The sequence below is a fragment of the Penicillium riverlandense genome (assembly GCF_028828495.1).
Source record: "Penicillium riverlandense strain IBT 135883 chromosome Unknown utg000003l_segment0_segment0, whole genome shotgun sequence".
Classification (NCBI taxonomy): Eukaryota; Fungi; Ascomycota; class Eurotiomycetes; order Eurotiales; family Aspergillaceae; genus Penicillium; species Penicillium riverlandense.
In genome coordinates this window covers 825064-845733 of record NW_026643196.1, presented here as the reverse complement: position 1 = coordinate 845733, position 20670 = coordinate 825064, and the positions used below count along the sequence as shown (strand labels likewise).

General features: G+C 51.7%; 9 protein-coding genes across 9 annotated transcripts; 4 read left to right on the top strand and 5 right to left on the bottom strand.

Moving 5' to 3' along the window:
• Positions 1-1001: 1001 nt before the first annotated feature.
• On the bottom strand, positions 1002-1514 carry N7474_003969 (uncharacterized protein; the record flags this gene model as incomplete). The annotated part of the gene is made up of 1 exon (XM_057195384.1): positions 1002-1514. One exon carries the CDS (start codon positions 1512-1514, stop codon positions 1002-1004), a length of 513 nt encoding a protein of 170 aa, XP_057052780.1.
• A 663-nt stretch (positions 1515-2177) lies between these two features.
• On the bottom strand, positions 2178-5361 carry N7474_003968 (glycoside hydrolase family 154 protein; the record flags this gene model as incomplete). The annotated part of the gene is made up of 4 exons (XM_057195383.1): positions 2178-2943; positions 3407-4460; positions 4516-4814; positions 4880-5361. The coding sequence occupies 4 exons, from the start codon at positions 5359-5361 to the stop codon at positions 2178-2180; spliced, it is 2601 nt and encodes an 866-aa protein (XP_057052779.1).
• A 1314-nt stretch (positions 5362-6675) lies between these two features.
• Positions 6676-8675, top strand: N7474_003967 (sugar porter family MFS transporter; the record flags this gene model as incomplete). Its single annotated transcript, XM_057195382.1, has 7 exons — positions 6676-6771; positions 6828-6904; positions 6969-7193; positions 7261-7813; positions 7876-8306; positions 8364-8437; positions 8515-8675. 7 exons carry the CDS (start codon positions 6676-6678, stop codon positions 8673-8675), a joined length of 1617 nt encoding a protein of 538 aa, XP_057052778.1.
• Positions 8676-9164: 489 nt separating this feature from the next.
• Positions 9165-11852, bottom strand: N7474_003966 (uncharacterized protein; the record flags this gene model as incomplete). The annotated part of the gene is made up of 3 exons (XM_057195381.1): positions 9165-10784; positions 10834-11658; positions 11727-11852. 3 exons carry the CDS (start codon positions 11850-11852, stop codon positions 9165-9167), a joined length of 2571 nt encoding a protein of 856 aa, XP_057052777.1.
• Positions 11853-12057: 205 nt separating this feature from the next.
• Positions 12058-12898, top strand: N7474_003965 (glycosyltransferase family protein; the record flags this gene model as incomplete). The annotated part of the gene is made up of 2 exons (XM_057195380.1): positions 12058-12141; positions 12188-12898. 2 exons carry the CDS (start codon positions 12058-12060, stop codon positions 12896-12898), a joined length of 795 nt encoding a protein of 264 aa, XP_057052776.1.
• A 312-nt stretch (positions 12899-13210) lies between these two features.
• Positions 13211-14408, top strand: N7474_003964 (SDR family NAD(P)-dependent oxidoreductase; the record flags this gene model as incomplete). The annotated part of the gene is made up of 9 exons (XM_057195379.1): positions 13211-13260; positions 13309-13453; positions 13516-13602; positions 13655-13717; positions 13772-13879; positions 13945-14085; positions 14142-14204; positions 14263-14341; positions 14386-14408. The coding sequence occupies 9 exons, from the start codon at positions 13211-13213 to the stop codon at positions 14406-14408; spliced, it is 759 nt and encodes a 252-aa protein (XP_057052775.1).
• An 83-nt stretch (positions 14409-14491) lies between these two features.
• N7474_003963 (methionyl-tRNA formyltransferase) lies at positions 14492-15823 on the bottom strand (the record flags this gene model as incomplete). The annotated part of the gene is made up of 4 exons (XM_057195378.1): positions 14492-15236; positions 15292-15407; positions 15456-15526; positions 15583-15823. 4 exons carry the CDS (start codon positions 15821-15823, stop codon positions 14492-14494), a joined length of 1173 nt encoding a protein of 390 aa, XP_057052774.1.
• Positions 15824-15961: 138 nt separating this feature from the next.
• On the top strand, positions 15962-18466 carry N7474_003962 (uncharacterized protein; the record flags this gene model as incomplete). Its single annotated transcript, XM_057195377.1, has 3 exons — positions 15962-16203; positions 16261-16354; positions 16406-18466. The coding sequence occupies 3 exons, from the start codon at positions 15962-15964 to the stop codon at positions 18464-18466; spliced, it is 2397 nt and encodes a 798-aa protein (XP_057052773.1).
• A 737-nt stretch (positions 18467-19203) lies between these two features.
• rho1 (Rho family GTPase RHO1) lies at positions 19204-20051 on the bottom strand (the record flags this gene model as incomplete). Its single annotated transcript, XM_057195376.1, has 4 exons — positions 19204-19560; positions 19615-19812; positions 19896-19923; positions 19984-20051. 4 exons carry the CDS (start codon positions 20049-20051, stop codon positions 19204-19206), a joined length of 651 nt encoding a protein of 216 aa, XP_057052772.1.
• Positions 20052-20670: the final 619 nt, after the last annotated feature.

Sequence of the window (20670 nt, the reverse complement as noted above, 5' to 3'; positions counted from 1 at the left end):
ATAAGTGGATTATTGTGTGTCGAGATCATATCTGTCAGCAACAAAAGTAAACAACTTAGGTCCTAACTCATTTGCATACTCCTGTAGACTGTCTCATACCCCAAAGACCAGAGACCAATTCCTCGGATATGTCCTGTAGAGAAGTTGTTCCAGGGGGTGCATTGTAACCCCAGGTATATATCCTGGTATGAGGAAGATCAGCTGGCAGCAAATCTCGAAGCCAGTTTATGCCGTTGGATGCTGTCCATGATTTCTCGCGGTGGCCGTTTAGTCCGTGGACTGCGACGATGCTATTGTTTATTGTTAGCAAGACCCGTGTTTCCTGGGAAGTAAGTGCGATGTGTACTCGATTTGTGGGTCTGAGCCTATATATAGTTGTTTGAGACCGTTGTTTTCGATGTCACTGTTTATCTGTTGGGATCGCCTTCGTCAATGAAATCGATACGGCTTTGGTGGAGAGATATTTCATGAACTTACACTCGCTATATCTTTCGGCTTGTTCCGTTTGAATGGCCAGCACAATTTCCTCGGCATTGTTTGATTGATAATCTGGTAGAGAAATGTTCTATACAAAATACATCCTGTTAAGTGCGGGGTCTGTTGATTGATGAGGCTGTTGGTTTCATAAGTGTTTGTGATGTTTGCTAGATAAGCTGTATTTGGACAGCTTTAAGAGCGAGTCGATACGATCTCTCAATACGATTATAAACCAAGGCTGCAGGTAGTACTGTCTGAACCCGTTGTATTCAGATAGCAGGAGTGTGGCCAGGGACGGTCTACAATAGAAGAAAAGCGATACTGGTCATAATGAAAGGAATTATTATAAGACAACTGTCTAAGAAGCTTAAGAGCTTTTTATAAAATACAAAATAGTGATGAGGTCGTTTGCATCACAGAAGAATTGCAACAATGAAGTAGACATCACTCAGCCGATACTCATGAAACCCTTTCCAGCTGGAGGGGGAAGCAAAAGTCGGTTCCACGCCTCTTTTCACTCCCATCTAAAGGTCCCCTTTAAAAATAAAAGTCAGTATAATCGTTCCATAAACGAGTTCCCAAACAGAAGACTTACACTGGCCAAGAGTGTATCGATCGTCGTATCCACCATTGGCAGGAAGGAGTCGGAGACGGCGGTTGCCCTCATGGGTGCGGTGGATAGTCCGGCGGGAGAAAGGCTCCACAAAAGAAATGGTGCCATCTTCATCAAAGCGGTTCACCTCCCAGACCTGAGGGTGGATGGACTCCTGGCAAAGGAAATCGGCGAAGTTGCAGTTGATGTACCGGGAAGTCTCCTGGTTCTGCACCCAAGAGCCAGGGCCATTGGGGTTGTCGAGGATGAGCCAGCGCTGGCTCATGCTCGCATCTATGGCCTGGAAGGTGAGGTCCTCCACGGCCTCGAGGGTCAGCACCAGGCTCTCGCTGTCGTAAGGCCGGATCTCCCAGGGCCCGGTGGTGTGGGCGTAGATCTGGCTGGCCAGAGTGGCGAAGAGGACGGCAGTTGAGGAGAACTTCATTGTGAAGGTTGGATGGGATGGTTTGAGGAAGTGGAAGAAGAGAGGAAGAGGAGAGAAGAGAATGGAGAAGATGTCTTGGAATGATTTGATTCTGGTGAGCACAACTGGGGAGTAACGAAGCCATTAAATATTGCGAGAAATTATTGTTTGGTGATCGCTCAGTCAGATCTACAGTATATTGGGACAGCGCCTTGATTCTGTTGTTCGATCAACACGAGTAGTTTTGAAACCACTCCTTGCATCGGGAATTAACTATGTCTCAGCCCGCGAGGGTTAAGCAACTTAAATGATCTTTTGCCCAATTATGTGTTCTTATTATGTACTTCCATGCATGTAAACAAAGGTTATTGGTTCCCAGCCTCAGTCACCGTCGCAACGCTTGTGATAGTTAGATGATCGACTCCGACCACCAACACGGCACCTGGGCAACCTACCGGGGCAACCCAGGGGGGATTATTGTCCGCTCCATATGCCAGGAGGGTTTGTGCAATAATTTCATGTTCTTTATCCATAGACCATTCCAGAGCGGTTTTTCCATCGGCGTCGCGCTGCTCGATCCCTGCACCAGCCTCGAGGAGCACCTCGACAATCTCTTCATATCCATTAACAGTAGCGATATGCAAGGATGTCTTTTCTTCGGCATTTTTCAGAGAAACTTCGGCCTCATAGCTCAATAGTATATCCACCAACTTCTAGATGATCGGCGCCAGCCGCTCTATGTAGTGCTGTAGAACCATTCGAGTCCTTCGAAGATGGATCGGCATCAAAGTTGAGAAGCACCTCCACAGCGGCCTCCTCGCCATTCTCAGCGGCCTGAGACAAAGCTTCCTCAGTGAAATTTTCAATGGAAGCACCATGGTCGATGATTAGCTGAACTGCTTTGCTCTCTCCAGACAATGCCGCCCAATATAAGGCAGTGTGGCCGCCCATGTCCCTGCATGATAATTCCGCTCCCGCATCCAGGAGAAGTTTAATGACTGATGTATAGCCAATGGCGGCAGTAGGATACAAAGCCGTACCACCTTGATTGTCTGCTATTGACTGATCAATACTGGCGTCAAGAAGCAGCTTTACCACCTTTTTGTCATCAACTGTCGCTGCCAGGTGCAACGCTGTTTCTCCAAGAATATTCCGGGTCTGCAAGGGTACACCACAGGCCAGTAGACGCTTGACTATGTCGTCGTGGCTTTCTTTAAGAGCCCAATGAAGTGATGTCCAACCACTATCGGCCACGGCCTGGATGTCCGCTCCATACTCAAGTAGCACAGATAGCGACTGCTCGTATCCTTTAGCTGTCCGGTGTAAGGGGGTCTGGCCAAAATCGTTTTTCGCGTCTACTGGCGCACCAGCATCCAAGAGAAGAGCAATTGACAACGGATGGTCTTGAGCAACTGAGAAATGCAAGGGTGTGATTCCCGTGGTATCCAGTCTGGAAGGTCCAGGTAATCTGCCAGTAGCAGCAGAACCTTTGGTGTGAGTTCAATTCGCAGCTTAGCCCTCATTATAAACTTTGGATACAGGCTCATATCTTCTCTGATTGCAAAGTGAAGTTCAGGGAGCAAGGGAGTCAGTTTGAAGGCACGCAGTCTGGGGCATCACATGTCGAATACGAGATCTAGACTAGAAAGGATCATCTCCAAGGATAATGCTAGTTACCATGCAGCATTCTGGCCGACAGTCTAAAAGTGCAGAGAGGTTGATACGTCTCTGAGAACATCCTGAATTGCAAAGAAACAAATGAGGCATTGAATACTGTTAAGTCTAACTATCGGAAATGATCCACTGCTTTCTAATTTTGGGCCATTTTCTTCTCAAGCCATGCTGGAATCGTGGGCTTGCTCTCCCAGACTGATTGCCAGTTCTTCTGGTCAGGCCGGGATGGCAAAGCACACACAGCGGACACGAACCAGCAATCTTGACCAGCAGCCAGATCCATTTGTAATGACGGCAAAAGTGTACGGCCATGGATGAGGTTCGAGTTAGGGTCTGCCAGCACGTTTTTCCCTTGTCGGGTAACTGTCGACTGCAGTTCGACAATACCAACAGCACCTGCCGAAGAGACAACCAGGGCACTGCGATTATCTTCCTTCGTCCCCTCATCAGCTTCTCCAATCATCGGTCCTAGCATGCGCCCATTGTCACTGCGGCACCCATAGATTGCAAAGGCACCTTCCGAAGTTTGCAGATTACGTCCGGTACGCACACGGTGGGCACGTAGATGCCAGTTCTCGCATTTCCCAGTCAGAGGGATCAAGGTTGTCTCTACTTCCACATCTGGCCATGGTTTCCAGCTCGAGACCAGAACAGTTGGCCCATTAGGGTCTGGTTCCTCAAATCGGGCGTCGAGCGCTAGTCTTCGCGTCTGCCAGATCTCGCCGCCATCTTCAGACAGTGCAAGCATACTGTCTGGTGCGTGCTGCTCTAGCATATAGGAGCCTGTGGGCACAGAATACCCGAAGGCTGCACTATAAGCAAACTTTCCGTATTTGGCTTGCGTCGCTTTCAGCGGATAGTGACACGCTTGTCCGGAAGACAGTAGGAATGAGTGTCCACCCTGACGAACGATAATGTGTTTGGGGTACTTAAGGACTGCAATCTCGGGCAGTGCAGCACTTGGGTATGGCTCCTCTGCAGCGGACCAGAAAGGATGTGTTTCTGGCAGTGCCAAAGGGATGAATGCGAGACAGCACCAGTATGGAGATCCCGGAGAATTGTAGTTCTCCGTCAGGTATGTGTTGGCATACGAGTACCCCAGGTTCAAGGTGCCGTCGTTGCTGAAGATGTCCTCTTGTGTTGACCACCACCGGAAATGACGGAGCAGGATCCCCTTGACAACGCCCCAGGTCAAAGGCGCTGGAAGATCAACGTCTGCGAACCCCAGAGCACCCCAGAAGCCGACCATTGCAAAGCGATAGGTCATTGATCGTCCAAAAGGAATTGAACTTCCTGCGACGGTTGAACAATTAGCTTTATTCCAGTTATGGAACCCTCTAAGACATACCATCGGGGTCGAAGTAGTGCACAAAATCCTTAGCGAATTCCCTGGCCCGGCTGCGATATTTCTCAGCTCGCTCAGGGTCAAAGTCCCCCGCTAGCTTGGCATAAAGTAGTTGCAGGAACTGAATGGCAAAGGATCCAGAGTAATAGTCCATTTGGTGGTGGCTTTTTGGGCCATCGTTGCTCCAACCGCCGCCAACGTGGAAAGTGTCCAAATGATCCATATCAGCCTCAATGCGCGATAAAGAGTATTCAGCCCCATTTTGTCGGAGTCCAAGATTTGCGAAGACGCGGAACCACAGCCTGCAATGCAAGTCACAACGTTAGCATCAATGTTGGTTGATCAATCAGACTGGACCACAACATACCAGTTGGTATTAGGCATTTCGCGCGCATTGATGCTATTTAACCACTTTGTCACATTGCCTTTCTGCTTATCTGTCAAAGGATCCCAGAAGACATGGGGTGCCACGGCCAATGTAAACCCAATGGGACACATTTCGACCATGCGCTGATCGAGATCCTCAATATCACCCCAGAACTCAGGGCTTTCTGGATCCGTGCCATTAATAATACCCTCTCTCCAGAGGGCAGCCTCAGGGTATTCATAACCACCAGCCAGCAAGGATGCTAGACCCCAAAGTGGCCGCGCATAACCCTCAATCTGCGCACCGCCCTCGTCGAACCGAGTGGTGGACGATCCTATCTTGACGCGACTGCCGCCCGGGGTGAAATGAGGAACGAGTGGGTCGAGAATGGCGCGGCAGGCGGTCTGAAAATCAGATCTTGATTGAAATGGTGATGCGCTGAACGCCTGGGGAGGCGTTTTGCCGTTGGCCTGGACGGACATTGGCGAGGATTTGAAAGGGAGTTCTTGCAGTAGGCGGGTTTGACTGACCGTTAAAGCCTAATGACGGTATCCCCAGATTAAATAGGAAACGTCATCGGCTTTCGGCTTTTCCCCCGATCGCTCTTTCTGCCGAGAATAATGGTCAATTTCGGCCGACCGGCTGCAGCGAGCACCCCACGCGTAGATTGACGAGGATTAGATCATTGCACACGTAGGGCCTGTATCGGACACAAGTCCGCAATCTAGTGACGATTTTCGAATGTAGTGGTTCATTCTAGACTTGTTGAACCATTCCGTGGGGGCTCAGCGGCTGAAGTGGCTCTATTTACCCGGGATCGGACGTTGGAAAAGAATCGACAACAAGGAGCAACAAAATGCTTACTTTCCATTAGTAAAAATAGATTACATTATACACTAATAAGAAAGGTCTTTCAGAGTCTTTATCAGCTCTGTCGATTCTTCTGAGGTGGGGATATATCGAAAGATACTAAAATGTAACGAGCTAGACACCAGATGGCCGGAGACAGGCCTTTGCGCAGTATATAAAGAGACAATGAAATTCTCTGGCCGCAGAGTACATTGATATTCCTCAAATATCTCAAAGAAAGATTGATCTCAATACTATGCACTTTGCCGTAGATTCCTCAGGCATCAATCTCGAGCCCTAGGTCAAGTGACTTCCCCCGCAAAGGCTATCTATGGGGTACATACATAACAAACAGATCGACACTCAACACAATTCCGGCTAATGTAATCGCTGCGGGATTGGTTAAAGCTCTTGTAGTACACGGTCATCGGGCTTGCCCGTCCTTTGTTACCCCCCACGCCCCCGCTCTGTCCTCCTTCCCGTGCAGGGACCTAGTGCTGTCGCAACCAGATGGAGCCGAGCCTTGGACGACGATCTCTGAATCCGCTGGGTTTGTGAAGCTACCCAGCAGCTTGGCAATCAAACACGGTCTCGGATTCGTGGATTTTTTTGGCTCCATTTCTCCTTTCGTTGGTTGTATGGTTGTCTGATCGGCTACTGAGCAAAAGCACGGACTTGATGATACCTTGCCTAGCCAGTGTCGTAGTAGTCGTAGCCTGGCTCTCTCTTTCATTGATAAATCAATAGCGGGCATTAATCTAACTCTCGTGTTCCTCTTTCTAATACCCAACTTAATAACCCATATATGATTGTCTCGGCTTCGCCCTGCTTCCCCGCCAACTTGGGACATTTCTTTCTCTCTTCCCCTGATTCCTCTCAAAATCTGAGAGGATTATCGTCGATCACAATACCTCTTTCTCTTTTCCTTTGATTGGCCACTCCTTAAAATGGCATCACTTATACAGAAAATCGTCCGCAACGATGCGATGCGAGAAGACCCTACGGAGATCTATGGATGGAGAGTTTATATGCTTGCCTGCTCGGTTCGTGCACTCTGATTTCTTCTGTCAAACCGAGTAAACTGACATGATTTCCTTAGGCATGTTTTGGAGGCATGTTATTCGGGATGGACTCCGGTATCATCGGCGGTGTTCTAACCATGCACCCATTCGAAGTGTGCGCAGCAATCTCACTCTTCCGTCGAGAAAACCAAATCATCTAACCACATTATTATTTACAGTACATACGGCCTGCTGGATCTCACTGATGTCGGAGAAGCGAACCTATCCGCCAACATCGTCTCCACCCTCCAGGCGGGCTGTTTCTTCGGAGCTCTAGGCGCGGCCCCCTCAGCCGACAAATGGGGAAGAAAGAGTGCGTTGATCGGGTCTGCGATTCTGGCCATAATAGGAATTATCATGCAGACTGCTGCGAGCGGCCACCTCACGTGCATGTACATCGGACGGTATGCTTGAAAGAAACCAATCCATGTGGCTCTCGGTTCTTCGTCTAACATATCCTACCCAATTCAGTCTCATCACTGGCTTCGGAGTCGGAGGCGCCTCAATGATCAACCCCCTCTACGTCTCAGAAAACGCTCCGCGCGCTATCCGCGGCGGATTAACAGGTCTCTATCAGCTATTCATCACAGCCGGAATCATGATTGCATTCTGGATCAACTATGGTGCCGTACTCCACATCTCCGGGCCAGCCCAGTATATCGTTCCATTGGCAATGCAGGGCTTGCCAGCTGTTCTGCTTTTAGTGGGCATGCTCCTGTGCAACGAGTCGCCGCGCTGGTTGGCGAAACAGGATAGATGGGAAGAGGCCCGCGCGACTCTCGCCAAAGTGCGCGCTTTGCCTGCTGATCACCCCTACGTCGAACAGGAGTTCCAGGCTATTGCTACGCAGCTGGAACATGAGCGTGCTCTCGTTGGCGGCTCCGGATTCTGGGATCTGATGAAGGAGATGTGGCTCGTTCCCGGTAATCGGAAACGAGCTCTTATTTCTATTTTCTTGATGGTGTGCCAGCAGATGACTGGGACCAACGCTATCAACTACTACGCACCGCAAATCTTCGAGAATGTGAGTTGTATCTACCTCAATAAAGCCCAAGAGGGCACTGCTAACGACACTAAACTATATAGCTCGGGGTAGAAGGTAGGGCAACGAACCTCTTCGCAACAGGTGTCTACGGCATCGTAAAGATGGTCAGCTGCGGCGTGTTCCTGATCTTCGTTGCCGATTCCCTTGGCCGTCGCCGCTCGCTCCTATGGACCTCCGTCGCACAGGGCCTCGCAATGCTCTACATCGGGCTCTACATCCGCATCGCGCCGCCTGTCAAGGGCGCACCTGTCATTCCTGCGGGCTACGTTGCCCTAGTGTGTATTTTCCTGTTTGCGGCTTTCTTCCAGTTTGGTTGGGGTCCTGTCTGCTGGATCTATGTTTCTGAGATCCCGAGTGCAAGGCTGCGGTCGCTGAATGTTGCGTTTGGTGCGGCTACGCAGTGGCTGTTTAATTTTGTGGTTGCGAGGGCTGTGCCCAATATGCTGGCTACTGTTGGAAGTAATGGATATGGGTAAGATTTTCTATTTGATTCTTACGGTCTGTGACGGTTGCTGACTATGGCGACCAGGACTTATATCATCTTCGCATGCTTCTGCTTCTCGATGGGTGTGTTCGTCTGGTTCTTCATTCCTGAGACGAAAGGTAAGTCCTCTTTAGCGATCTTGAGCTTCCCACACCCTTGAACAGGACGTGTCTTTGTTGACTGGTCAATCACACAGGCATGTCTCTTGAGAAAATGGACGACCTTTTCGGCGTTACAGAGCTGTTGGAGCAAAAGCTAGCCGATCCCGAGCGAGCCTCAACACATGGTGATGCAGACAAAGCCAGGACGGGCGAGCATGTCGAGCAGGCGACTCCCGAGGTCAATAGGAACGAATGATCCAAGCGCTGCAGACTTTGAACAGCCTTCATTCTTTTGAGGCGAATACGTGCTGAATATTCAATCTTAATGCTGACTCGGAACCTTGCACTTAAAAACAAGTAGAAAGCTTAGTTGATAGTGTCAATGCGGCATGATCGACCTTTCGTCTTACTATATAACAGTTTCAGATATCCATGAATGCTTTCCCATTGTTGCCCATATCGTTATGTCATCGCGATCGTAAGATAGACAGAGAAAAGAAAAAAAAAACCTATGTACAGCCATTCCCGAAAACCTTCTCGGGCTGGCAAACAAACCGATGTGTAGTAAACAAAATTAGGTAAAATGTAACCCCCCAAGAAGCGCTATGAATCTATATGTTCGCTCAAATAAACACCCAAGCAAGAGACAAAAAAAGAAAACGGGATCAACCGGCGCAATCTATCAGGAAGATAGAGGCTCGGGGTTTAAACAAACAAAATCAATCAACGGCGCAATGGTATTAAATTATCTGGCCGCACGGGGCCGCCGCGCCGAGAGACCTTGCTGCGTCTGGCTGCGGGTCATGCGACGAGCAGAAGGTCGATCTTCGAGACTCAAGCCACCTATACCGGGACCCAGTTCGCTCCGCTTCGGTGAGAACGGAGAGCCATAGTCAAGATTGGGGTTGCGGCCATATCGGATGTTACGAGTGGTGGCATCAGTGAGCGTTGTGGCGGTCGTAGCGACGGTCTCACTATCTGAATCCACATCATAGTCCGAAGGAGGATCGCTTTCCTTCAAAGAGCTCATGGTGAAACTGTGAGGGTTCTTGTTGTCGTTGGTCGGAAATGAGTGGAAGGTCTGGGACGAGGAAAGGCGGTATTGTGGCGCAGGAGGCAATGCGGTGGAGAAGCTGGATCCTCCTGCCCCTGACGAAAATGAGAGCGAGGGAGCAACAGAGCGTGCCGAGCTCAATGATTGGGGTCCGGGAGGGCTTGAGTCAACTGGAGACCAGGAAATAGCATTGCGATGTGGTTCTTGTTGCGGCGATCCCTGTTGGGACAAAAAAGACTCTGCAGGTACCCGGTCTTCTTGTCCTTGAGGTGATGCCGCTCGATAGAATGCCACAAGACCAAGCGCCTCCTGCACAGCCATGAATACCAAAAGCAATTTGCCGTACCGATCAAAATATTCTCGGTCAAAAGAGACGCCTGGCAAATGCGCTCCTAGGTGCACAGCCGCAACGAGTTCTGTGATATAGATCAAGATCTCCATGCCGTTCCAGTGTGCTAGAGGTCTTTTGACAAGCTCCAGGAGAGCAAATCCTGCGATAAGACTTGCGCTGCCCAAAGCTCCGACCTCGATGTAATTCCCAGGAATCGGTAACTGGCGGTTCTGAGACGACATCCACGCAAAAATAGAGAACCCCAATAATCCAAGCCGAAGATATTGGAAGATGAGAAATTTTTGAGCCCTCTCAGGATACGCAGACCTTGGATCCTGATTCTGCTGTGCCCAGTTGCTCCTGGGTGGGTCATCGGGTGATTGTATTGTGAATGCATTGTCGAACAACGTCTCCAGTCCCGTAGATGTGTCCTGATCTGGGAAAAAGGTTGGAGGCCTGAACACAGGTTCAGAGCGACCCGACCTTTGTTGCCACTGGTTGGCTTGCTGGGTAGGGATTCGGGTAAACGGATTGGGTTCAACAACTTGTGCGATGGGCTTTTTGGGAGTTTGATCTTGAAGTTTCCACGCAGGAGGCTTTGGGGCCGACGGAAGAGTTCCGTAAAACGGGAGGGGTCCATCGAAAACAGACGGCTGGTCCCGTTGGTAGACGCTCACGGTTGGTCGAATATCTTGCGGGGCTGAGGGAGTCCAATCCATGTCGTCCGTCTCTGGAGGACTGGGAGGAATTGTCGGAGATCTCTCTGGAACAGGCCGAGGAGACGCCAGTGTCTCGATTGGAAAACGCTGGTTATTTCGCACGCCATTTGCGGTGGGGGTCGAATGAACTTGTCTGCTGCGAGGGGCCGTTACGGGCGATGTCTCTGTGCTTCGAATTGGAGTATTTTCCCACGATTTATCCGACCAATTCACCAGGGGACGAGTGTCGTACTTGACCAGACCGCGGGATATCACCACAGACTATTCAATTAGCGCTGGCCCAAGAAAAAAGAGCCTGAGAGATACTCACCATAAATGTGAACAAGACCATGAACAAGTGTAAAGCTGGAGGCAAAGTGGGTTTCAGACCACTGGCAGACGGATCCTTGAGCACCGCCCAAAACACACACCTCACGACCAAGACTATCAGTTGGACCTTGTAGTACTCCCCAAGACCAGCGAACCTGCCGCCTCTCCCCTCGACCTTCATGCGCAGCTTCGGATTCCACCAAAGAGAAAGACTACCCGCAATAAGTCCGAGGCCAGCCAAGGGCGCCAGATCGAAGGCGCAGTTGCTAGGGATGCGTCGTATCCCTACCGTCTGACTGACACAAGACGCCAGTGAAGGTGTGTTCACGCCATCCGACAATTGACCGCTAGCCAAAACACTCATTGAATCCCACGCAAGCTGGGTAGCAATGCTACCCCAGTAACCGAGCGCGCCTGTAATGACCAGCAAACTCCTCCAATTCCGGTTCCTAGCCTGTCGAGAGGCTTTACTCGCTCTACTCCGATCCATCATACGTCTGAGGTGATCCGCTTTCGCCTCATATCCAGTCCGACGTATACGATCTCTCACACGAGGCTCACATTTGTCGCACACTTGAGGGTATCGTTCCTCCAGGTTCCTGCGGAACTGCGGATACTCGCGCTCGGCGGCCTTGTAGAGAGGATCGTCCACGGGAGGGAAATAGGAAGCTAGTTGGCTGGTGAAAAGATGCTGGTTGCGCGTGCATTTGGAGCAAAATAGATCGGATTCGGTGAAGGTGGTTGTTTCGAAGGGCGGGCTTGAACCGTCGGGTCCGTAGATTCCTGGATTTGTCTCCGCGGCTGGGGGATCTGTGATTTCTCCATTCTGCGACCGTGAGAAAACAGGTTAGTAGGGATTCCGCGGTTGCTAGACCGGCAATTTAACGAACGTACCTCGTCTAGATGGTTGTCGGCTTCGCAGTGTTCGCAGCGGAACTTGCGAACAGGACCACTGGTCGGTCGAGTAGCGCGCCGCCCGCAGTAGAAGCAGGTCAGACGTTTAGAAAAGAGAGAAGCCATGACATAGTATCAGGGTTGTGTACAAGTGGAGGAAAGAAGGAGGATGAAGGAGAGACGATGATGCGCCAACACAAATTATAGGGCACGGGCCACTCCAGGCACGTGTGGGATGGCCGAGTCAATTGATTGTTTGATTGTTGACATGATTGCACTCTTTCTTCTTATTCACCATGCCTCCTCCTTCGTAACATCTCCAGTCCCTGCCATGGCGGCCTTCCTCATGTCTTTCTTCAGCTTCTGCCTGCAGGTCGCTCTGCCTCTGGCTGCTATTGGCGTGCTCGCGGTCTTGGTAAGTTCTACGACTTGCTCTCAGCAGCATCAACTGACTCTGTTAGGTCCTGCTGCTCTCCCTAACAATCTCCCACCAATCCCCCGTCCGTAAATGCCGTCCCAAGGATGCCCATGTCCACCTGCTCGTCGTCCTGGGCAGCGGCGGCCACACGGCGGAGATGTTCTCCATGCTCCGGCGGTGGACCCTCGAACCCTCGCGATACGCATATCGGACCTACGTCGTCAGCTCCGGGGACAACTTCAGCGCGCAAAAGGCAATGGAGTTTGAAGCGAACCACATGGCAGAGGGAACCACTTCGAATCACGCATACACCATCGTCACTGTTCCCCGCGCACGGCGGGTCCACCAGTCCTACCTGACGGCTCCGTTTTCCACACTGCACTGCTTCTGGGCCTGCCTGATGGTACTTTGGGGGCAGTTTCCTGAGCAGCAGCATCTCCCAACCGAATTCGTTTCCCCGTACCCGGACCTCATCCTCACCAATGGGCCCGCCACGGCAGTCTGCATGATCGTCGCGGCGAAGCTCCTCCGCTTCCTACACTTTTTCCTTCCATTCTACAAAGCTTATTCGGGAATGCCGAAGCTCCGAACCGTGTTCATTGAGTCCTGGGCTCGCGTGAGCACCCTGAGCATGTCTGGGAAATTGCTGCTGCCTCTTGCCGACACGTTCCTCGTCCAGTGGCCGAAACTGGGCGGGCGGCGCGCGTGGTGGGGGATGAAGAGGACTCGATATGCGGGCACGCTCGTGGACTGAGTGCTTTCGGTCAATGTATCTCATGAGCTCATGATAATCATGATAGAATTGAAAAAAATATGTTATTATTCCCTTCAAATCAGTGCCGAGGTAGTCATACTCTCCACATACCGAGTGGGGTTTCGGCCCATCCGACAATGTGTAGCAATCGACCCCGGAATCAAGCCGCAGTGGGTAGTCAGTTTGAACGTATCGCATACAAGGCCAGATGCCCCGCCAACCCCGTCTGCTCCTCATCCCTTATTTAATATTTGTACAACTCTTCTCCTTCGATTGTCAACCAAGGAAATATCGCTCTACTCATTGCCCGCCATGCCTTACTCACTACGAGGTCGCAATGTTCTGATCACCGGTGGCTCGCGGTATGACTGCCTGCCTGTTCTTTTGAAATCCACCACTAATTCGAATAGAGGCCTGGGTGCACTCGTTGCCGAGAAGTTTGCCAGCGAGGGAAGCAACGTCGCCATCAATTACATGTCGAGCAAGGAGACGGCGGACAAAGTCGCCTCCGATCTTGCAGCCAAGCACAATGTGAAGACTATTGTCGTTCAGGGTGTATGTCTTCTCTGATCAGAGTGGAATTCAGGTGACTCTGACGTGGATATCGCAATAAACAGGACGCCGGAGTTAAAGAGGACTGCGTCAAGGCCGTCAAGACGACCATCGAGCAACTCGGCGGTTTGGACATTGTCATCTCAAACGCTGTACGTTTAGTCGCCGAAGATAATCCTTCTCAAGCTAATCAGATTGCGCAAGGGCTGGACGAAAATGACCAATTTCGGTGATCTCGACGCAATGGATGATGACGACTGGGATAAGGTATATTGTGTTCTCCAAGACTTTTGGATTATCCAGGACTGATAACCGGAGTAGTGCTGGTCCGTCAATGTCAAGAGCAGTCTCTGGCTATTCAAGGCTGCTTTGCCCACTTTCAATGCCAATCCCGAGGGTGGTGCGTTTATCATTACCTCCTCGACTGCAGTAAGTCTATCCAGTCACAAATATATTTCCCTCGGATCATATCTAACATGATTTTCTTGCTTTAGGGCGTCGCCCCAAGTGGTAGCAGCTTGCCATACGCCGTGACAAAGGCCGCCGTCATCCACCTCATGAAATGCCTTGCTCAAAGCCAGGGATCCAAGGTCCGGGTCAACGCGGTACTGCCGGGTCTATTGATGACCGAATGGGTCGGTTCATTCTATCTTCGTTTAGTCTTGTCTTCCTCTTGCTCATTCCTTGCCAGGGTCAACGCTTTCCGCCTGAGAAGCAGGAGGCCGTCCGCCAGAAGACTACCCTGAAACGTTTTGTAAGTTATTCCAGCTCTTCGGACTACAGCCGCCCACAATACTGATAGTATGGTGAAGGCTGAGGTTGAAGATGTCGCCGATATGTACGTCACGATTGCGAAGAACGCCTCCATGACCGGGCATGCAGTGCAGATTGGTATGAACCCTATTGCTCTTTGAAAACAATGACTGACGTTTCAGATTCGGGCATGGCGATCCGATAGACTCTTCTCGGCTGGGGAAGGGGTTGGTATGAATGGTATCAAGTCAATAGTACACAATATCGCACACATGAAATCTGTTCTATTTAGACAAGAGGGTTACGAAAGGGGACAAACTCCATCCCCTCCGATAAGAATGTTCGATCTCCAAACATTCGCGCCTTGATAGCAGCTCTTAGGCCCTCTGCATCCTGTTCCCCTTCCACTTTCATCCGATTAATCCGCATGACCTTGCCATCCGATGTAAAAACGTAAAGGGCCTTTCCTTTCCGCGGCTCAACAGGATGGCCACCCCCCACAAACGGTAACCCAGGAACCAGCGAGAAGGAGCCACAGCCTTTGGGGGGGTCGACCTCTTCCATCTCCGTAAGAATGACTCGTTTCTGTTGAAACGATGGCTGGGTATTATCTGAAGGGTGACTAGTGACGAGAGCTTTACTCCACAGAGGCCCGAGTACCCGACTGCGTCTGTTGATATTAACCAAGGACCAATTCGTCCAGTCGATGTGCCGGTCCTCCGGTTTGATTTTAGCTGCGTGTATTAGATCGTGGCTTCCCTGGGCGGCACGCCACCCTGCATCCACTACGGGTGGAACGAATAGGCCCTCTTTGATACCGTCCACGAGTAGCTGTGCTCCTTTCGGGGCCACCACGTCGATGAGCTCGGGGACTGTGCACGACTCAGGGTTGGGAACGTCAAATCCCGGAGCAGGCGTTTGAGAGAGGATTGTGCCGTGGTCAAAGTGCTTTAAGTGTAATGTCTGGAGCGAAACGCCTGTTTTATTTCGGCCGGCGAGGAGAGTATGGTGGAGGGGCGCGGGGCCGCGGAAGCTGGTCAATCAGTGTCAATAATATTTTCAGCTTAGGCAGGCTGTATAAAACATACTCTGGGAGTAGAGACGGGTGTACATTCAGTCCTCCATACTTGGCACTGTTCAGTAACCGCGAAGGCACGAAGAGTCCGAAGGACACGGCGACAATCAGGTTGACAGACGTGGGAGGCTGACATCGTCAGGTACAGTGCTTGCGATAGAGTGGGATTGTTATTACCGTCCATCCTGTGAAGGTATCGATCTCGTGGATTGGGAGGGAGAGGTCCGAGGCAGCCGCCTTGATCGGTACTAGAAGTTTAATTCGAATGAGCTCACCGTTCGCGAGAGTCGAGAGGCCATTTTACCTTCGCGGATCTTCTTCAACCCCCTCCCCACCCTTTTACCCGGTCGACAGACGACGTCAATTGAGGCGATCCGGTCCGGTTGCTTGAGATGGTAGGCATGGAGAGCTTTCAAAGAAGCGATGCTGAAGTCATCGGAGCCGCAGAAGAGGATGCGCAGGGGGTCGTATGCTTTGGTGGAATACAATCTGGAGTTCGAATGTCTGCTACACAGCCCAAGGGCCGGGCCTCGTAGCAGGAACATGCTTGGCTTGTTGTTGTCGAGGTAAAGCTGTCGCGACGGGGAAAGGACCGAATCCTTATCGATAAGCCACGTCGTTTCCCTCGCCCTCCGCCTTTCCTTGTTTGTCATCTCTCTCAAGTGCAGCTGCTGGACGATGCGATGCCTGAAAGCGACTTCGACTCGGTGATTCCGGCACGCCTAGGCTTCCTAGCCATCTACAACCCGACGCTGGGGCCCACCGATGAGACCTTAGAGGACCAGATCGTGTTCTACACCTCGCGGCCGACCCATTCACAACATGCCGATAATGCGGGGGAGAATGAGGATGCCGCGCCGGAGGGGGATAAGAACGAACGGTTGCGTCAGATAGGCCTGGCGCAGGGCATGGTGAGCTTTGCCAGGTGAGCGTCATTGCCTCCGAGACCGCAGATGATTCAAACTGATCGATTTCTCTCCAGCAACTTCTCGGCGGGGAAACCATTGGAATATGTGGAGACGGAAAAGGCGCGCATTGTTCTTCTGGAACTGGAGAAGGACTGGTGGGTTGTCGCTGTAGGTGTAGGACCACGAACTCGCAGCTCGCAACTAACTTGATGCGTCCAGTCGATCGACCTCACTCGGCTTCCCGCCGACCAGTCCTCCGAGAGCTCGGAGACACGCACTTTCCAATACTCGTCAAGGGAGATGGGTCCTTCGCCTCTTTATATCCAGCAACTGCGCCGCGCACATTCAATATTCCTCCTCCACCATGACTGCACCTTGAAAGAACTCCACGATCGCGTGGGAAGAGCTGGCTTCTGTCTGTATCTCGAGCGCTTCTGGGAGAAGTTTACGTGGAACTGGGAGCTTCTATTGACCGGAAATCCGATTGTGGAGATCTATAATGCCATCAAGCTCTCCACGGGTGGTGAGCTAGGTGTTGGGGTGGGAGAAGAAGAATGGGGAAGCGGAGAAAGAGAGGTGCTGGAGGACTTTGTGTCCAGAACTGATGGCTTGGTCGATCTGATTGTCTCGAGGTTCGGTGATCCCTCACGGCAGGTGGAGAATGAAGGCCAATGGCTCGGATCAGACACTGACCCTCGACCAACCGATGGTGTCATCTTTTCGGGTGTGGGTGCTCTCTCCAGGCCCTCCGTGGCAAACTTGTCGCATTGGATGGAGTGGATTTACCGGTTCGGAGATGCTGCGTATGGAGTTGGACGGGATCCAAGCTCAATGCGTCGCCGAAAATCACGGAAACCACGGGGGAGGGCGTCTTCTAGGGATTTTCAGGGAGCTCAGGCTTCAACTCCTGATCGCAACTTCACGCCAGGCATACCTCGTCCGCTGGTTATGGCTGCACCACAGCCCATTCAAGATGAGGTCAATACATCGAGCGATCCGCCCAAGGGAGACGATCAGAGTGGCGGGTTTGGGACGGAGACAGTCATGAAGTACCTGAGTCTTGGATATGGCTCAGCATGGAGTTTCGGTCCCAGATCAGCATCGATGCCTCCTCGCAGCTCTGCTTTAGTGGATAACTCCCCAGCAAATACAGCAAACCAGAAGTCTACAGATCTTGGGTCTCCACAGGCAAGCAGCCCCCAAAACAGTACGAGAAATATTGTGCTGGGACGCTTTGTCTTAGGTCCTCGGGATGATCTCGAGACCCTGGATGACCTAGAGGAAGGGAGTCCAAGATCTGAAGAGGAATCGAGCAAGCCCAAGACTCGCATTGTGCACCGGACGCTCCATGTCAGACGAGCAGGTGAAGCAGATGGCGAAACGCAAAAGGTGCAGGCCGTGATCTATGTGAATCGACCGTTCATGTTCACCTTCCTGTTCGACCCAGAGACGCCATCGCTCAACAACCCATCTCTCTACACAACGATCCACCACCAACTCGGGCCTCTCCAAAAACCATTGCTGGTCTCCACATCCCCTGCATCTGCCGCCTCACGAATCTCCCAGTCCGAGAACATCCCCGATCCCAACAAACGCTTCTCTACCCGATCCCAGCCCGTGTATGACCTGGTCTACGACCCATCAAACCTGACCGTCCGATCCTCCATCCCCAACATCCCAAACCTGGACACCTCCACAAACCCAACCCAGACTCCCAAATCTTCTCCATCTCGCCACTCATCTCCATCTCCCTCTCCCTCTGGTTTCCCGCCCCCTTTGTCCCGGGTTGAATCACTGGCCATCCACCAACGCCTCTTAACAACATACTCCGACACCCGCTCCCGACCCCAGGAACTCGAACGCACCTGCAAAACCAGTCGTGGATGGTGGATCGTCTGGGTGCGCCTCTCGCCTACAAATCCTGCTACAAACCCTGCCTCAACTCTACCGTCTATACCCTCGTCAACTGCCATATCCACCATAGCAAGCGAAGACGGTCAGGGAACGTTCTCGCTTTCTCCATCTGCTTCTCTATATCCCTTTTCATCGGAGCCCCTGGAAGCATTCATCATCCGCCAATCAAGTGACTACGTCGCGCCTTCAAGCCATCTACGGGTCAGCAGTGGTGCCCGCTTCTTCCGTGATTTGGGTGGAGCATCTGCTTCATCGGGCCTGACGGGTTCGTCTCGCGCTGCGGATACAGCTCCTACGAAGTTAGCGGAGGGGTTAGGGATGGATGCGCGGCGGTATATCGAGGGGCTGTTGAGCTTGAATCGCTGATTTTCTGCATCTCCATCAGCGAGTGCATACTAGTGTTTTGCACAGACAGTTGGCGTGGTTATATATTCCTCTGCTTTTCGATATAAATAGAATCAACGGAATAATCTACTTCTACTGTTTGTATTCACCTGTAAAAAACAAGTAGACCACAGAACACAGCAGTTCCATGCATTAGGGCTTGAACACGACAACATATAGGTAAGAGTGAGGGGGAATGAAAACAGACATCGAGGGGCTCTGCAAAAGGGGTGTTCACATCTATCATCACAAACAGGGAGTATCCGTCCAGACGTTGCCCATCTTCACAAACCACCATTACTTCCAATGGCTCCTCCTTTTTTTAGGATTTGTGGATTCTGCGCGAGTGACAGAAACAACAAGGGAGAGAGAGAAAATGAGGGAGAGAGAAGAAGTAGAGAGAAAAAAGGAAAGCCCACGGGGTTATGATGAAGACAACGCCTCCCTAGACACAAGTTCTGCAAAAACAACGGCGACAGAGGTGGAGTAAAAAAAAAGAAGTAAAGGACACACAGAGACAAAAAGGAAAAAGGTCTCGACCAAACCGCGTCCGTGAGAAAGAGAGAATAATCATTTCCCACACGCGTCCGCTCGGAATTGCCCCGGATGCCCTGACAGCGGAACTGTGCAGGACGAAATTCACAACCAAATTGCTTCCGAGCGGCTGGACCTCACGCTAGCACAACCGGACTGCCCATGAAGACGGCTCGTTTAGTTCTTTACAAGATCAGACACCCATCCCGAGTCCGCTTCTTTCCCCCCTTCTTGGCCTTCAGCAGGGCCGCGCGGGTGGCGGACTCGAAGACCTCACGGACACCCTCGTTGGTCCGGGCGGAACACTCCAGGTACTTGTAGGCACCGATCTTCTTGCGGACTTCCTCGCCCTGCAAAAACCACGTTAGACAAACTTCGAGGACGGAGACTGGAGCGGGATGGCATACCTGCTCGGGGGTGACGGGCTTCTGGGAGGTCTTGGTGAGCTCCTCGATGGTCTTGGGGTCGTGGCGCAGATCCTTCTTGCAGCCAACAAGGATGATGGGGAGACCCTGGCAGAAGTGAAGGACCTCGGAAATCCACTTCAAAAAGGTGTCAGCACTTCATCTCTCGTAAAAACCAGTGGGTAAACTGACCTTCTCCTGGACGTTGTCGAGCGAATCCGGCGAGTCCACGGCGAAACAGATCAGGATGACATGCGAATCGGGGTATGACAGAGGACGGAGACGGTCGTAGTCTTCCTGGCCAGCCGTATCCCAAAGAGCCAGTTCGACGTGCTTGCCATCCACCTCGACATCGGCAACGTAGTTCTCGAAGACGGTGGGGACGTAGACCTGGAGGAGGGGAAGGTCAGATGATTTGTTCCTCGGTCTGAGGGGTTGTTTTGATCCAGGTTGGAGGGTTAGGGGAATCTCACCTCAGGGAAGGTGCCCTTGGAGAAGACACTAGGGAAACCAGGTCAGTCTCTGCGACAACGTTGACAACACGTTCGATGGAGGACTTACATGAGCAGACAGGTCTTACCGCAGGCACCGTCGCCCACGATGACGAGCTTGCGACGAATCTCGGCCATCTGAGAGAAGAGGGGGTCAGTATGGAAATCAAGGCAAGCAGCAGTTGCACAGGGCAGTCTGTGATTCGAAAATGCAAAAGATGAGGGGTGGGGAGGGCGTGTGGTGGACACAGCGGGCGGACGGGATGATTGTTGATGGGAAGGGGACAAGTCAACTCTCGGGGGGGGGTTTTGCAGAAGCGAGGGAAAGAGTGAGCACGTACAGTAACTGGAGGAAGCGCAGCGGGCGCAGGATAAGGTCTAGAGGATGATAAGAGGGCACTGAGCAAGAAAGATGGAACAAGATGGCAGCACCGATGGGGAGGGGGAGGAAGAGGAAGATGTGTTGGAGGAGAAGATACTGATTGACTGACTGTCCAGGCCAGACAGGCAGCGAGGGCGGTGTATTGATTACTCAGGTACCAGCCCTGTTATACCCGTATTGTGCTGATGCCCCTGTCTGCTGGGCGACTGTCTACTGATCTTCTCCGCCGGGCGATTTCACTCACTGGAGTTTTCCTCTTCTTCTATCTACCACAGTGTGTCTATTTCCTCCCCTTTCGATGTATTCCCAAGGGAGACCGCCGGCGCAACACCACCCGCCGCCTAACATCAGAATTTGGTAATACCAATACCCAGC